The 17181-nt window shown below is 37.4% G+C and overlaps 1 protein-coding gene across 9 annotated transcripts in view; it reads right to left on the minus strand.

Annotated features, from left to right (window-relative positions):
* The window catches only part of MYCBP2 (MYC binding protein 2), a 224296-nt gene that overhangs the window by 42479 nt on the left and 164636 nt on the right, over positions 1-17181 (minus strand). For 5 of the 9 annotated variants that reach the window (XM_055121420.1, XM_055121438.1, XM_055121406.1 and 2 more), the window contains 5 exons: positions 14037-14138; positions 8029-9672; positions 6852-7021; positions 4948-5189; positions 187-354 (listed from right to left, as the gene is read on the minus strand). In XM_055121420.1, the coding sequence (XP_054977395.1) occupies positions 187-354; positions 4948-5189; positions 6852-7021; positions 8029-9672; positions 14037-14138 (2326 nt within the window). The remainder of the gene's footprint in view (positions 1-186; positions 355-4947; positions 5190-6851; positions 7022-8028; positions 9673-14036; positions 14139-17181) is intronic. The other 4 variants (XM_055121447.1, XM_055121428.1, XM_055121455.1 and 1 more) reach the window with 1 other exon arrangement.

Here is a 17181-nt window from a genome sequence, read left to right on the forward strand (position 1 = left end):
ACATAAACTACAAAGAACCTAACTTACTCACATATATATACTTTCTCCTTACTGCTCTCATAGTAGAGCTAACTTAACATTCCTCTTAGATGGAAGCATGTACGAATGACTTTCAAGACATTCTCTCCTAGTTCAAAGTTTTTCTTCCACCAAATACCATTCAAAGGAAGGAGAGAATGAAAATACCTCGGTGGCATAGACTTCATATTACTCTCAGGTTCTTCAAAAACATTAGGACTGGCATCAGGAGTTACGGATATGTATGGGGCAGGAACAGATGTTGAACGCAAATATCTCATTTCATCCTGGAACAGGTTGTCATCTTGATAGCCCACAAAGTTTTCATGATGATGCCTGCGTTAAATCAAACTTAATAGCTTAGTGTATGCAGGCAATTCAGACACTGCATTTTTAATACCCTTTGAAAGTAAAAGCAACACAAACATACTTGGAATTAGTGGTTAAATATCAAAATAATACTAGACCTGACCACAAGACATGGTCACCCATCAGGAAAAGAACACACCCCATCAGGAAAAGAACTCCTTAGGAAGGAATACCAGAAACCAGTTCTGAAGAGATTGGGTAAAGGACAATGTTAATACTACTGTGAAACACACAACAGAACAAAACCTGCTCTGTAGCTCTGGTCCCGCAGAGCAGAACTGGCATAGCTTAGAAATCTAAGATGTGGTCCTACTTCGCTGGAGAGATGGCAAGCTTATCTCCAGAGCCTGCCACTATCAGCAGAAGATACCCGCAGCTGGTTCTGGAGGAAGGATCTGAGACCAAAGTCATGGAGTCAAAGAATGGGCCTAGTCCTGAGAGCAAAGGGGATCATGAGAGATTCCTACCGGAGCTGATTCCCCCAATCCAGTGTAGTAGCAAAGCAGAGCAATTCAAGGAAACTGAGAGCGGACTGAGATCCTCAAAACCAACCTACCAATCAACCCAACCTTTTCCTTTTTCAGTCAACCCAGTCCTGTTTCTGTCACAAGAACCACATCTCTTGGTGGAATAACAAGGCAAATAAAACATAGGCAAAACTTTCCTGGACTAAGACATTATAGATGCATTTCTGATGACATCAAATTATAAATATTTTTTTTAAATTATAAATATTTTTACATAATAAAATAAACTAAAACAGGTGATAGTTTCTTTTGGGGATTTGGCTGAAGTGCCAGAGCACGCCTTGGTCTGACACATATTTTTAAAAATTTTTCAAATATAAAAACTGAACTCACTCTCTTTCTGTCGAGACTCCTGTCTTCTAGTGTTGTTATCTAACCCTTTAAATCAGGTGCCAAGCTAAAATATCCGAGTGCTATAAAAGACATGGTACTAGCTGTGATATCACTTAGGCCACGATTTCTAGATTTCATTTAATAATGATTTTCTGATGTTAGTCCTATCAGCATGGCCTTGGTTCAAACTCATGATGTTTCTTGCATGGTCTAATAAAATGAAGGCAGTAAACCTTTTGTTAGGAACATAATATAACTGAGTTCTGAGAAAGATTAGAGATAGGTGCTTGATGGGTCACAGTTCATTCTGCAGAGAGCTAAAAATAAATAACTATATAATATATAAAATATATATCAGGGGGCTGGAGCGATAGCATAGCAGGTAGGGCATTTGCCTTGCACGCGGCTGACCCAGGTTCGATTCCCAGAATCCCATATGGTCCCCTGAGCACCGCCAGGGGTGATTCCTGAGTGCAGAGCCAGGAGTGACCCCTGTGCATCGCCAGGTGAGACCCAAAAGGCAAAAAAATAATAATTATAATTATATATATAGTGTTTTAGCTATCATGTTGTACAATTTGATTCCTTCATTTTCAAATCCAAACAAAGAGTTGTTAACTTAAGTCCACCAACCTTTCAGAATGAAGCCAAAAATCTGCTGAATTTGGTAATACCTGATTTCTTAGTTTCATATGCAATAAATCTCATATTTTTAATTTTATTTTATCTTAGGGTTTCTTTTGAGTCACACCCAGCGATGCACAGGAGTTACTCCTGACTCATGCACTCAGGAATCACTCCTGGTGGTGCTTGGGGGACCATATGGGATGCTGGGAATAGAACCCATGTCGGCCGTGTGCAAGGCAAACATCCTACTCACTGTACTATTGCTCTAGGCCCAATCTTATAATCTTGTATTTTTTAATCTCCTGTTCATTCTATTGAAATAGTAAGTACAAAAATTAAAAACAACTCCATCACCACCACCATCACGTAAGTCTGCTGAAATGACCTAAGTCCTAAATAGAATTTGGTTGGTAAGTCATATCTGGAGGCAATTTTTGGAAATTAACGCTTGCCAGCTTTTGGAAAATATCTGAATCTATTATATGAAAAGGCTTTTTCATAGTGTGCATGTATAATGTATGAAGGTATATGCTATATCTCCTAAGTTTAACAGTGTCAAACAATATATGATGGGCAGGCTAATCATCACTTCCAGTCATGCCGTCTTAGTAAGTTTTCACTCGGGTAACTTCATCTACTGGATCTTCTAACAAGAGTCATTTATGAAGCTGCCTGTTTGAAAGTCATCTCTTTCCTCTACAGATAAAACCCAACCTCAGTATAGCTTACAGAGTCCCATTATGACCAGACCCAAGGGAACCACTTTTGTTTTTTCCTTCAGCAGTCCACACTTTTTCCTCTGTGCCTTCATACATGAGGTTTACCAGAGGGCTGCTATTCTTCCAGCCATCTGACTGACTTTCTAGTTCTCCTTCATGACTCTGCCCAGATGTCTGATAGTCTGGGAGAACTTTCTGCTGTCCTTGGGGAGAATAAGGTCATCAGTGTCTTTCTTACTCCAACAGCACCCTTCCTTTCATGCTCTAACACTGCTATACTCCTCATGTAACATTTTCAATATTTTATTTGTAAGTCTGTCTTCCCACCGCAGGATAAGTACACAAAAACTACGATTTCGTGGGGGCGGGGAGAAATGTGAGGCCAAATCTGGCAGTGCACTCCTGTAGCATTTGTTAGGTCACTGCAGGCACCACTCAGGGAAGCAAAAGTGCTGGGGATTGAACCCAGGAAAGTGAGGATTTTAGGAGATTTGCTAGTGTCTTTCAGGGCCAGAGCAAAGTTATTACACAGCTGTGATAATTTAAATGTTACCTGGATGACTGTTTTAAAGTATGGAGGACTTCACATCCCATAAAACAAAAGCGACCAGTGTTGGCGTGGATGTGGGGAGAAAGGGACTCTCCTTCACTGCTGGTGGGGATGCTGACTGGTTCAGCCCTTTTGGAAAACAATATGGACGATTCTCAAAAAATTACAAACTGAGTTTCCATTTGACAAGCAACACCACTCCTAGGAATATATACCGGAGAGGCAAAAAGGTATAGTAGAAATGACACCTGCATTTCTATGTTCATTGCAGCACTTTTTACAATAGCCACAATCTGGAAAAAACCGGAGTGCCCCAAAACAGATGACTGGTTAAAGAAACTTTGGTACATCTACACAATGGAATACTATGCAGCTGTTAGAAAAGATGAAATCATAAAATTTGCAAATAAGTGGATCAACATGGAAAGTATCATGTTGAGTGAAATGAGTAGAAAGAAAGAGACAGACGTAGAAAGATTGCACTCATATGTGAAATATAAAGTAGCAGAGAGGTACGAGCTTGCAATGATGCAACTTCTGGCAGAAATTTCTCTGGATTTAGTCACTAAAATACAGAAATTCAAAACTGCGCAGCTGCTAATGGAAAACAAATTATCAAATGCTTCCTTTTCAGCAGGTCTGACTTTGGGGGGGGACTCCAAATAATAATAGTGAGTTTTTTGTTGAAATATTGAATGTAATCAATATTTCATCATCAATGTAATCATCAAATATTGAATGTAATCAGTAAAGAGAAAATAAAGTGAAATTTATCAGCTACACAGGCAGGGTGGGGGGCTGGAGGGTGGGGGATTGGGGGGTAGGTATACTGTGATTTCTGGTGGTGGAATATGTGTACTGGTGAAGGGATGGGTGTTCGAGCATTGTATAACTGAGACTTAAGCCTGAAAGCTTTGTAACTTTCCACATGGTGATTCAATAATAAAATAAAATAAAATAAAAAATAAGAAGCAAGAAATAAACATTGATAAGAATAAAAATAAAATAAAATAAAATATAGCAAACAAATACATTCATGACCTTGGTCTATGCAAATATTTGTTAGAATATAAAAAGTTCAATAATCAATTTTTAAAAATCTAAAAAAATCAAATATTCAAATGGCCAATAGATTTTCATAAATGTTCTGAATATCATTCATCTCACAGAAAACAGAAAGAACAACCATAATAAAATTTATAATACTTCATAAAATTAAAAAAAATTAAAAAAATAAAGTATGGAGGACTATACATAAAAAAGTTTTATTTATTTTATTTTTAACCATTTCCTGCTATGAGCAGAGTGAGATCAGAAAACAAAAAGTAAAAGATAGTCAAATCTTCCTTTGCAAGACAGTTTGTATTAATTATCTATAAGAAGTTGAGATAGTCTAGGTGTTAAAAAAAAAATGACTTAATTTATTTTGAGGGGCCCCAAAGCAATGCTCAAGGATCATGCCAGAGATCCTCAGCCATGTTGGCCTGATGGTTCAATGTGAGGGCCTGGAGATGTGGTCAGCACGGCCCTTGGTGCTGGCAGTCAGAGGGACCACTGATGCTGGGGAGTAGGGTACGTGGTTCTAGGAATGACATCAGGCTACATGCTTGTAAAAAGTAACTACTACCACCAAGCATAAAACATACCTATCATACGGTGAATGAGAGAGCACAAAAAAATTTCCAAGTCTTCCCTTTTGTATAGACTGTGTTGTGCAGTGTGGATATTCAGAGGATATTACCAACAATAACTCATTAATCCAAAAAACAAATAATGGTTAAAAACAATAACCAAGCTCTATTACCTAGCCAATGTCTGCAGGTAGAGGCAAGGCATTTTAACGGGAAGATCCTCAGAAATGCCCTCTTTCACGCTGGGAAGCTGCGACTGGAATGGCTTTGCCGGGTAACACAGAATGCTGGGCTCGGCCGCACTGCTCAAGGACAGCAAGAAGAGCGCGTTGGCTTTAATCACCTGGTGAGCTTCCATGGTCGGCAAGGCCCGAGGCGTCTTCACTTGCATCGGCTTCCTCCTTGACTGTTTGACCTGGCGAAGAAAAAATTAGTGGTCTTTTCTACTTCTTTTTAAAAATGACTAATTTACTTATTTTACAGGTGGGGACTGCTGAGTGTTATCTGACTCGGTAGCGTGGGCTTGACCCTTTCATGCTGTTCTGTCGGGGGTGCCGGAGCTCATCAGGGCTACACTTGGGGGTGCTGGATGCGGGTGTTTTACCAAGCATGTGTATCAAGTCTGGAGCCTCACACACGGAAAGCATGCACTCCACCTCCTGAGCTATTTCCTTGGACCTATTCAAAATTTTAATCAACCTATGCATTATGAATTTCTAACAGAGTCTATAAAACGCTTATAGAGAACTATTTTAAAATAATAATAATAATAATAATAATAATAATAATAATAGGGGTCCCAACCAAAATTTACATTTATACTTCTCTTGAACTGATTAAAACTATTTTATATTGACCACAAGCTCTACTTTTCTTTCCTTGAGAATATTAAAAACATAACTAGTAAAATCTAAATATAACTATTACCTACAAAAGAGGTGTGTGTGTGTCCAGAAAAAATTTCTTTTGCTAGGTATGCCACTAGGGTAGTGATCTTGGGTTTTCACGAGTCTTACAACATAACTGGGGATTAATAAAAAGAGAAAATAGAACATTCAAAAGGAAAAGGACAGAGAAAAAGGGTGAGTCAAGAGAGAAAGGTGAAAAGGAAAAGCTAGGCATATGTATAGCAGACAATAAAAAGAATTACACGGGATATGGGAATATATTCCGAGTATGCAAAAAAGCACAGTAGAAATGACATCTGTACTTATATATTCACTGCAGCACGGTTCACAATAGCCAAAATATGGAAACAACCTGAGTGCCCTAAAACAGATGACTGGTTAAAGAAACTTTGATACATCTACACAATGGAATACTATGCAGCTATTAGGAGATATGGAGAGTATCATGCTAAGTGAAATGAGTCAGAAAAAGAGAGACAGACATAAAAGGACTGCACTCAGTTGTGGAGTATAGAAGAACACCACATGAGGCTGACACCCAAGGACAATAGATACAAGGGTCAGGGGGATTGCCCCATAGTTGGAAGCCTGCTTCATGAGCGGAGGGGAGAAGGCAGATGGAATAGAGAAGGGATCACTAAGAAAATGATGGCTGGACGGGAGATGTGTGCCGAAAGTAGATAACAGACCAAACGTGTTGACCTCTCAGTGTCTGTGTTGCAAGCCATAATGCCCGAAAGTAGAGAGAGAGTATGGGGAATATTGTCTGCCATAAAGGCAGGGGAAGGGTGGAAAAGTGGGGGGTATACCCGGGATATTGGTGCCAGGGAATGTGCACTGGTGGAGAGATGGGTGTTTGATCACTGTGAGATTGTAACCCAAACATGAAAGCTTGTAACTATTCACGGTGATTCAATAAAATTAAAAAAAAAAATTACACGGTAAACATCTGCCAATAAGGCACATATGCTCCATGTTGTCTTGTGCTTTCAAGATTGTTAATTTTGTTTTGCTACAAAAAATAGCTGACGAAGTACAAATGTTGGATTATTTTTTCTTGACACAAAGGCTGACTTTAAATATCAACTACGTAGAATTATGCGATAGAATATTTTCTAACAAGATGTACCCTTATCACTAATATTATAATCAGAACAGAATGAAAATACCTTCTCCCTTGCAGCCGCCTGTTTTTCCCGGAGGTATTTTTCTCTACAGCGATCACATACCAGGTACCAGGTGCTTCCTCCTATACCACCATCACCACAGTTACCAGCCCAGCCTCCACAAAAATGCCCAATGCTATTGTAACCTTGTCCACCAGCATACCGGCCACAACCTTGAAACAAGAACAAAAATAATTTTTAGCACCATAAATATATTCTTAAGAGCCTGATCTCTGTCACTTTATTAATTTAATGACAAAATTAACTTCTCCAAGTAAGCAAAATTCTTAGGTCAATATCTGATTAACCCCCACACTATTAACACATCAAAAAAATTCATACTTGAACAAAAAGTAATCAGTTCAATAATGCCAACTATCAGAGATACTCTACATACGTAGTGAAAAAAATACATTAGATATGTATGTACATCCAGATGTTTATTCCAATAAAATGAGACAAAGTAGATATGAAATATTCCATCAGAATTATGCATTTTGTTCTGTATTGTTTTGGAGCCACACCTGGTGGTGCTCTGGGCTTGTCCCTTGCTCTGTGCTCAGGGATCACACCTGAAGACCCTAGAGGCTCTTGGGGATCAAACCCAGATTAGTTGTGTGCAAGGCAAATGCCTTACCCATTGTACTATCTTTCAGCCCCAAAATTAGTTTAAAGATTTTTTTTACAAAAAGTGGCAGGCGTAATATGTATATACAAAATGAAAAACAATAAACCAAACATTAATTTCCAAATCCTAATTAGTCACTATAGAAACTCCCAAAGTTGTCTAAACAAATCTACTGGTGAACTACCATGGGAAATGCCCAAAGAAATCTATTTAGTCTAACCATTTCACTTTTATAAAGGAAAACATTAAACTCAAGGGAGAGCTAATAGGACACCTGCCCTAAAGAACAAACATGTCAGTTTTTTTTCTATCTTTGTATCTGTATTTTAATAATATTAACTGTGTCTCTTTTTCTATCGTTATTTCTGTATTTTAACACTCACTAAGTAACATATAACAAGGTATTTGAAAATCTGATACATTAAAATAAAACTGCTCAATTTCTTACCTATTTCCACGACACTTATGCTGGGAATATACTCTGCAATTACATTATGTTATACTATACATTTGGGCTATTTTCCAGTATTGAGCGCAATTCACATCATTTACCTGGGTGAGCCTGTCTCATGTGATACGTCACTGGGTAGGGATGCGACTCCCCACACAGCTCACAGATTGTGTCTTTTTCTGGTCCTCCGACTGCCAGCTGGGCCATCTCACCAAACAGATTGCCCCTGGGCCGGACTTCTGCCTTTTCTTTTTTCTTTTTTTCTTTCTTTGCTTTCTTATTCTCTTTCTCACACTCTTTCTTCTTTAAGACGGCACAAGAGCCAGGACTTGGAAAGATCATATTTTGAGATGCTGCTTTGATAGTAGCCAATGAGATGTCTTCCCAAAAGGCTACTAAATGTTGCAAAGTTAAGGGAAGAGGAGACTTCGACTTCATCGGATGATGCATGGACATCTCAAAAGTAGCTTCACTTTTCCCATCCTCACATTTTTCATGCAGGGGTGGTTCTTTCAGCATGGACAACACTTTATTTTTATTAATGCTGCCCATTTTAGATATATCTGGACCATGGGGAGCAATATTAAACATGTTCAGTGCAGATGATATTTCCAATGAGTGCCTATTTTTCAATTTGGTCTCCTTTTCCTCTGTAGGTGGCTGGCTGTTTAAACTACTTCGTATTGGAGCATGTTCTTTGGAAAGTTCAGGATTAAATTTCAGGAAAGAAGAACAAGCCATAGCATCATGGACTATGCCCTCGTGCCAGAGGAAAGAGGCAAAGACTGCTCTGGCACACTCCGCCACGGAAGGAGACATGGCCTGCTTGGCTGGCTCTAAAGGTTTGGACCCATCTCCTTTGAAAAGGAAGCTGGATTTTTCCTTTTTGGGCCGGGTGTGCCTGTTGGCACATTTCCGACTGATTTTGGGGGACGCTCGCATATCCTGTTCGTCTTTCAGGGGCGCTTTTCCTATGCTGAAGTGAACCTTATTGGAACCCTCGTCCACACTCTTGAACTCCCCGCTGTCGTCACAGGTCGTGTCTGTGAGGCTGTTTGTTTTCAAAGTGCTTGACGTGCAGACTTCCACCACCTCACTGTGAAGGTTCTCTTGCACCACGTGGGGGGAGGGGGCCCTGTTTTCAGACCCGGGGGAATCCTTTGAATCCTTTGGTACAGATTTTGGTTTTGGGGACGTGGACCGTCCCCGTAACGGCTCTGTGAGAGGCATTTTCTTCTTACGGAGGGTGTCTGGGTCAAGCGTGTACGAGTCTGACTTGGAACGTTCCCGAGGAGGATCGAGTTTTGTCTTAACTGGAGCAGTGCTTTTTTGAGGTAGATTTTTCTCATGAGGCGAGGAGGAGCGTGGAGAACTGGCACCTGAGGGGCTGGACCTATTGGCTTGGAGGGTCTTTGGCTTAGGAGATGATGACCGAGAGCCAGGTCCTGGGGATTCAGCTCTGAAGCCAGAAGACATCCTCCCATCAGATTTTAGTGTCTGCAAGGTGTTATGGTTGGGGGACAGGGACCTACTGTGTGAATCTGACCTCAACTTCGCTGCATCGGATTTCAACAAGAGGGATTCACTCGCTGATAAACTATCTGTACCCCTGGGCTTCTTCTGGTCAGCAGTAGTCCGGCTCATACGTCCATCAGGTTTAACTGATCGGTGTTTGGAGGACAGGTCTGATTTTCCTGGTGTAGAGACTGAAGTTCTGGAAGATGCTGAGACAGTCCCTCGGTCACCTGCATGATCCATTTCATAGTAAAACTTGTTAATAAAATGGTAATTTATTGATAAAAGTTTAACCAAAATATACTGAAATCTAAGATGCTGAAAAAACTTTGTCAGACAAATTACTTGAAAAACAACGACAAAAAGGAAAACAGTTCTCACAGGTTTGATCACCATAAAACCATTTTCATAAAAAAAACTATTTTCATGGCTATAAAAACAGATGGAACAAATAGTACCAATAATACCTAAGCACCAGTATGATTCATCATCTATATATGACCCTCAGCTCTAGTATAATTGGAATCTAAACTCAATAAGGTGTGAAAAAGAAAAATACATCACACTTTTTTTTTGTTGTAAAAAGAATTTAACATAGTATTTAAAAATGTGAAATAATCAATTTAAATACCTCATATCTTTATTAAGGTTATGGTGCAGGATGTGCTGAGATTTGGAAACTAAATTTATACATAAATACTACCTTCACATGTACAAATATAATTAGTGAATAAAGAGCTGCTTAGAAGATAATATTTCAGTTAAAATACTTTGCAATTTAAATATTGGTACACTTGAGCTATTCAGTTTCATGTAATTCCAATAATTCATATTCTGAAACTTGTTCAGTTTCTCTAATCTTAGGGTTTCCTCAGAAATAAGTGAAATGGTTACGAATGTCAGAATTTGTGGAACAAGTCTAAATTGTGGGTCTTAAAATGTGAAAGTAGGAGAACAACGCAATAAAAGGAAAAAAGCAATAATCTCCCTCTATCCTTGAAAAAAACTCTAGATATTTCTTTATGGATACCACTTATTCTGAGTATCCTGGCCCTTATCCTGCCCCGGTCCTTCCTTCCAATTTCATGCTCTTCCCTGGGGCATTTATCCAGACCTTCTCCGTTCCTAGTTAGTGATAATACCTTCAACACTGCTCCTTAAAATAAAAATGTCAATCCTTAGTTCAAGTTATATATTAAGTTGGCTGTTAGGAGAGCAATCTGATTTCAGTGATTCAAGTGGTATGTAATTGATAAACCTTGCTAAACACCTATATTTTTACTTCTGATCTCAGAACTGTACAGGGTGGTGTTGCTTAGTAAGGAGGGGTTGAGAGGCCACTTCTAGGAGTGCTAGGGGACATGTTCCTGGAGGTACCAGAGATTAAAACCAGGCTTCCAGTTGCAAAGAATGTGCTCCGGTCTTTTGAGTTCTCTCCCTGGTCAAGTAATAGTTAGGCATTTTTAAAGAGAGTACCACATAGTAAACTATGATGAACCCGTTAGCTGGTTACACATTATAGATAGGGGTCTTGTTTGTATTTTGTTTTTAAATGAAACAGAGAAATGATCAAATATGCATAATGCAGGAAAAGCCTTTTTTTTTTTGCTTGCTTACAGTGTGTGAACATGTGTCTATAATCTATAGGAGAAGAGAATACTGTATAAAATCTGCCCTTCTAAAGGATTGAAAGTATTTTTGTCTTTTATTTCCACTGAATGATGAACGGATTACTGTATTGTTAAAAAAACGTGTATTGAATGTGTAAACAATCTGCTCTTTCCTTAACTCTTTCACAATTCCTGAGTTTTCAAATTTTCTTGAAAATTCACTTTTCAGAATTATGGCTCCTAAGATCAGAGGCAGAAGTGGCAGGAACCACTGTTGCAGAAGAAATCAATGTTTTATAACAATTATTTACTATTCTGTAGTCAAATCATGTAATATGGTAAATAGCCCTTTTACGGCATATCGATTAACTGAACATTTTAGATGTAATATTACATTCTTTTAAAAAAAAATCTTCCCATTGGGATGATAAAAATAACTAGTAAATATCATATTCTAGTTTCTCCCAATACTCACTGCTGTATCATGAATTTCATATGTTAATAATTATGTTCTTTTCATAAAAGCAGAAATAAGATTAGACAGTATTTGGGAAAGGGTTAAAATGTTAAAAAATGGGTAGATATTACAGATACTAAGATGATTTAGTAGAACACACAAAAATGATGCTAGTAAGTGCTTTTCAGTTGTATAAAAGTAGCTTAAGAAACTGCTGCCCATCATTACTCAGTGATATATCTATAGAGCAAGTTTCATAACTGTATATGGTACATAAACAGCCTAGCCAACCACCACTAATTTTAAGTGTGTGATGACTACAGCATTAGTTTTCTGATAGCCAAAAATGCCTTTTTACATTTATTTTGGGAGTTGGGTCTTATATAATAGAAAATCTAGGGAAGCTAAGAATTCTTCGCTTTGGCATCCGTCTTTCTGAAAGATCAATTTCTGAAGTAACAGAGGTATGGCTCTAACTCAATGGTGTTTTGTAACAAAAATTCCTCTACCCAGATCATTGGCTAAGAATGGCATTCATCAATTATCAGAACACCACAAGCTATATGCTGACAGAAATAGCCAAGATATAGGAAAGAAAGAACAGGTGGGCCGAAAAGAAAATTCAACAGGCTGTGTGCAAGCTTTGCATGCAAGGGGCCCAGTTCCCAGGTACCCACATGGTCCTCCAAACGCCGCTGGCGCAACCCCTAGCACACAGCAGGGAGCAGACCCCAAGCATCACTGAGTGTGGCATCCCTCCCAATGCCGAGAACAAGTGAGCATATGCGTATGTTTGATTTCTGTACTTTAATAGCTGTCACTGTTTTCTTAACATCTGTGAGTGGTGATACATTCTTCTGGAGAATTTACTTTTCTAAAACCGATAATCTCAGATATTAGATACATTTCATTTATTAAAAGATATTGTCTGCTACGTTTATTTCTTTATTTAGGTTTCAAAATTATTGAAGACAGAGCACATCGTGTTGCGATGTATCATGTTGTGGCTACTTGAACTATCAATAGTTATAGACAAACGTTTGCTTACAATCTTTAGATCACAAAGAACAGTTTCCCATTCATCAATTAATCTTTGTTTAATAAATATATTGACCATGTAGGTTTAAGAAATTAAGGGGACAAATTTTTTTAACTTCAAAGGAATTCTGAAGAGATAATGATTAAGGACAGGATATAAATCTAGTATATTCAAATAAATTAGTAAATATATTAAATGTTAAGGACTCATTCCTTAATGACCTGCATAATTTTTCTTTCCAAATCATAAACCATTATGTTACACAATACATGTAACCATGCTACATATCATCTTAAACTGTAACACTATATTATTAATTTTTCTTACATGGCATCTTTCAGGTTAGATAATACTGTACTATATACACCTAGTTCTATAATAGTTTTATTATAATATCACTATAAAAATGAAACAAAATGTTTTAATTCATTTATAGAATTATAAATTTATAATTTATAATTATATTATAAAAGGGAAAAGGAAATTTAGCAATTACTTTAAAAGTTTACTACTTGTAAAGTTTACACTTATGTTAGCTACCACAAAAATCTTCACCTTGCTAAATTTTATTAAAACACAAATTTTTAAAATATTAGGTATTACTTTTAAAAAAAACAAAAATAAGTGAATCTCTAGCAAAACAGATAAGTACGGCAAAAAGATCAAAGCATGTTTTAAAAAATATCTGAAATTTTATCTGATATCAAGATATTAAAACTAAGTAACTAAGATAATACTATAAGGAAGACTCATGCCAGATAGGCATATACATGTATATTTGCCCTGATAACAAAGTTAGGTTTTTGTAAAACTTTATCCAAAATATTTTTATAAAAAAAATGGACTGGAAATAATTTTATATTACCTAACAGAAAACACATTTAAGAAAAAAATGTAATATAAGAGGGCCTAAGAGATAGTATGGTAGGATGCTTGCCTCACCAGCGGCCAACCTGGGTTTGATCTCTGGCAACCCTCATAGTCCCCTGAGCCTATCAGGAAGGATCCCCGGGCACAGGATCCAGGAATAAATCCTGAACACTGCCAGGTGAGGCAAAACAAAACAAAACAAAAAAAACAAAACCCACCAAATCCCAACCTATAAAGCCACGTAAGATGCTATATACCTATAGAACATAATGTGTTTTATAAGCCTTACACATTTACCATTTTGTTCTAATAATCTCCAAATCAACTGCATCTTTCTATACACACCTATTTTAATATTTTAGACCACAAGGTTTTCAAGCTGATTAAGAATAATATTTAACCTTACAGACATAATAAGCATGCATAAAAATTAGGATAAGCAATTGTATAAGGCCAAATAGATTAACCACAAATTAACTCAAAATATCACATTTTAAATAAAATGACAAGCTTTAATCTTAAAAAATGGAATGGAATGAAAATGAAGTGAACTAAAACTTCTTTACGGAAACCTATGTTCATCAGGGATGGCCCATCCATGAACACACACATACCCACCCTTGAGTTTGTGAGACAGAGATGAGAGAGCAGAGGCAGGCCCAGCTGCACCATAATTTTTGTAAATGCGCTCACGAGAAGCAAGGTTGCGAGATGGAGATTCTACAGTGGAAAACATTGGCAAAGAAGCAGCACAGATTCAATGGAAAAAAATTTAGCAAAGAACACAAGCAAAACAAAGCATTTTGAATGGTATGTGGCTATTAACTGTTATCTAAAAGTTTATATTCTCCTGAATTTTGAAACAAGTTTATATTTTTCTAAAATTGAAACTAAAAGCCAAGATCAAATGAAATAATCTGGACTGATGACAACAGCTCCAAATATGTTTACTTAAAAGCTAAATGTTCAATAAATCTAATGTAATTATTTCTTTTTAGATTATATTTTGTAAACTAAATTTGTTTGAATTTGGTGCTTACTTATGACTTTAGAAGTAAATATTTCTACCAAATAGTAGAAAAATAAATATTATTTACAACTTTATAGTGTCACCTTGTTTCTTCATGGACACAAGACTTTCCTATCAAGACTGATTTTCCTAGAATAGTTCTCAGATTGAATTAACTTAACATTCATGGTTGGCTACTGTTCTGAATCCATCTTCAGCGAAAAATGTTGGTGCTTAACCTATATTTATTTAGTGTTAGTTTTACATATCGTTTATAAAATTATTTTATGAAGAGCTTCACATAACAAAGCAAAGCAAATTTACATCTCTAAAAAATGTTAGACACATTTACCATGCAGAAAATGAAGCACTAAAAATTAAACAATGCATCTTTTCTAAAATAAAGTCTTTAAAAAGTAAAGTCTTTTAAAAGCAATACATTAAATCAACCTTCTAAATTTGAATAAAATTCTTTTCTGCAAAATGTTAACTCATGGCAAATAAAATATGTTACTTAGTAAAATAAATGCAAATATTAATATTGGTAAAATTTTTTAAATGATACAATATACATTCCACTCAAAACTGATTAACAGTTGACACTCATTATTATGGTCAAAATTAGGATGGTATACCCATAAATTAAGTCATTTCATATAAGGTTCTAAGAATATGTGTTATGTTTAAGGGGCACTAAAGATAAAATGATGAATAGAAGAAGTCAAGGGGTCAGAGCTATAGCACAGCAGGTAGGGTGCTTGCTTTACACACGACTAATCTGTAGTCAATACCTGGCACCCCATACAGTCCTCTGAGCCCTGCCAGGAGTGATCTCTGTGTTCAGAGATAGGAGCAAGTCCTGAGTATGGCTGGGTGTGGCCCTCAATCAAGAACAAAATCAAAAACCCAAAGTTCCTGATCTTACAGAGTTTGTCTTCAGGTGAGAGAGACAATGAATAACTATATACCAAAAAAGGGGGAAAAAAAGGTGGCAAGGTGGCAAACTTTATAGTAATAAGCATACATATTTTATGTAACTTAGGGTCTGAAGTCCTGAAGATACCAAAGCACTGCACTATCCTTATGAACACAGAATAAAGGCGTGCAGGAAAAAGACTATAAATGTAACTCAATCAAATCAGAAATATCCAGCAGGTGTGCAAGGAAGTGGTACCATTTCTGCCAAATAGTGCTGACAGAGCCAGTGCAATGAGATCTAGAAATGAGAAACTTGGTGAAACAATAATCACACATTAACTAGGGCAATTTCTTTAGAAAGGGGGCTTTGCAATGGATCAAAGAAACAAAAATAGGACTAGAGAGAGATGACGTGTATGTTTTATCAAATTATATTTGTTCAACTTAAAACTGTTAAATTTAAACAAATATTTTTAATAGTTAACTTTGAATATATTTGAGCACCTTTCAGTCTCTCAAAATCCATAAACTACTGGCACTGCAAAAGAAATCCTTTTGCTACTTAAATCATATAAGAATTGTAATTACCATTAAAAATATCAGGTAGGTGACAACTTCTGATTTTGAAAGAGTAATTCCAGGGTACTACCAAGGTAGGGATACAGTCTTGTAGTTTGACAGTGAAAATCTAAGAAGATTGGCTTTAGCAGAGCATGGGAGCAAGAAATAACAATGTGATGTCAATGGGAAGCATCCACAGACTATCAGGACACTGACATGTAGGATAGCAAAGGTCTTATCCTTCTAATCAATGAACAGTGTTTCCATTTCCTCATCATCACTGTCACTGTCATCACTGTCATCCCATTGATCACTGATATGCTCAAGCGGGCACCAGTAACATCTCTATTCATCCTAGTCCTGAGATTTTTAGCAACCTCTCTTTACTCATTCTTCCCAGCGGTGCCGCATTGGAGGCTCCTTCAGGGTAAGGGGAATGAGACCCATCATTGTTACTGTATTTGGCATATCGAATACACCACAAAGAGCTTGCCAGGCTCTGCCATGTGGGCAGGATACTCTCAGTACCTTGCCAGGTTCTCTGCGAGGGAGAACTAGGCTATAAGAGGTTGCATGGCCACAAGTGCAGCTGCGCGCTTCCGATAGCGTTGTTATATGAGACATTTTCTCATAGTCTATTTTATTTCTTTAAGTAGTGTTTTTTAGTTTTCTTGCACTCCGATGTTCATTGTAAGCACTATTCACAAAAGTCAAAATTTGAAAAAGACCCAAGTATGTAAGAACAGATGACTGGATAAAGAAACTATGGGACACACACTCAATGGAATACTATTCAGCTTTAAGAAAAAAGGGTAGGGGCTGGAGTGATAGCATAGCGGGTTTGCCTTGCACACGGCCGACCCGGGTTCAAATCCCAGCATTCCATATGGTTCCCTGAGCACCACCAGGAATTACTCCTAAGTGCAGAGCCAGGAGTAACTCCTGTGCATCGCCAGGTGTGACCCAAAAACCAAAAAAAAAAGGGTAAAAATAATCCAATTTGCTGCTATGTGGGTGGATCTGGACAGTATCATGCTGAAGGAAGTCAGGAGAAACACAGAATGATCTCTCTTATGTAAAGAAGCATAGTAGGGGAATACCAAATGCCCAGAGGGTTATTATTACAGAAACTAAGAAATGGTCCTCAGTAGGAAGCCTAACATGGTGGGGGTGGGGGACAGCGGGACAATGGTGGAGGGAAGTGGACACTATGGTGGAAGGCGTGGTGCAAAAATATTTTATGCATGAAACTGCATTAACAGTTTTGTAAACCAA

Source organism: Sorex araneus, chromosome 1 (genome assembly GCF_027595985.1).
Source record: "Sorex araneus isolate mSorAra2 chromosome 1, mSorAra2.pri, whole genome shotgun sequence".
Lineage (NCBI taxonomy): Eukaryota > Metazoa > Chordata > Mammalia > Eulipotyphla > Soricidae > Sorex > Sorex araneus.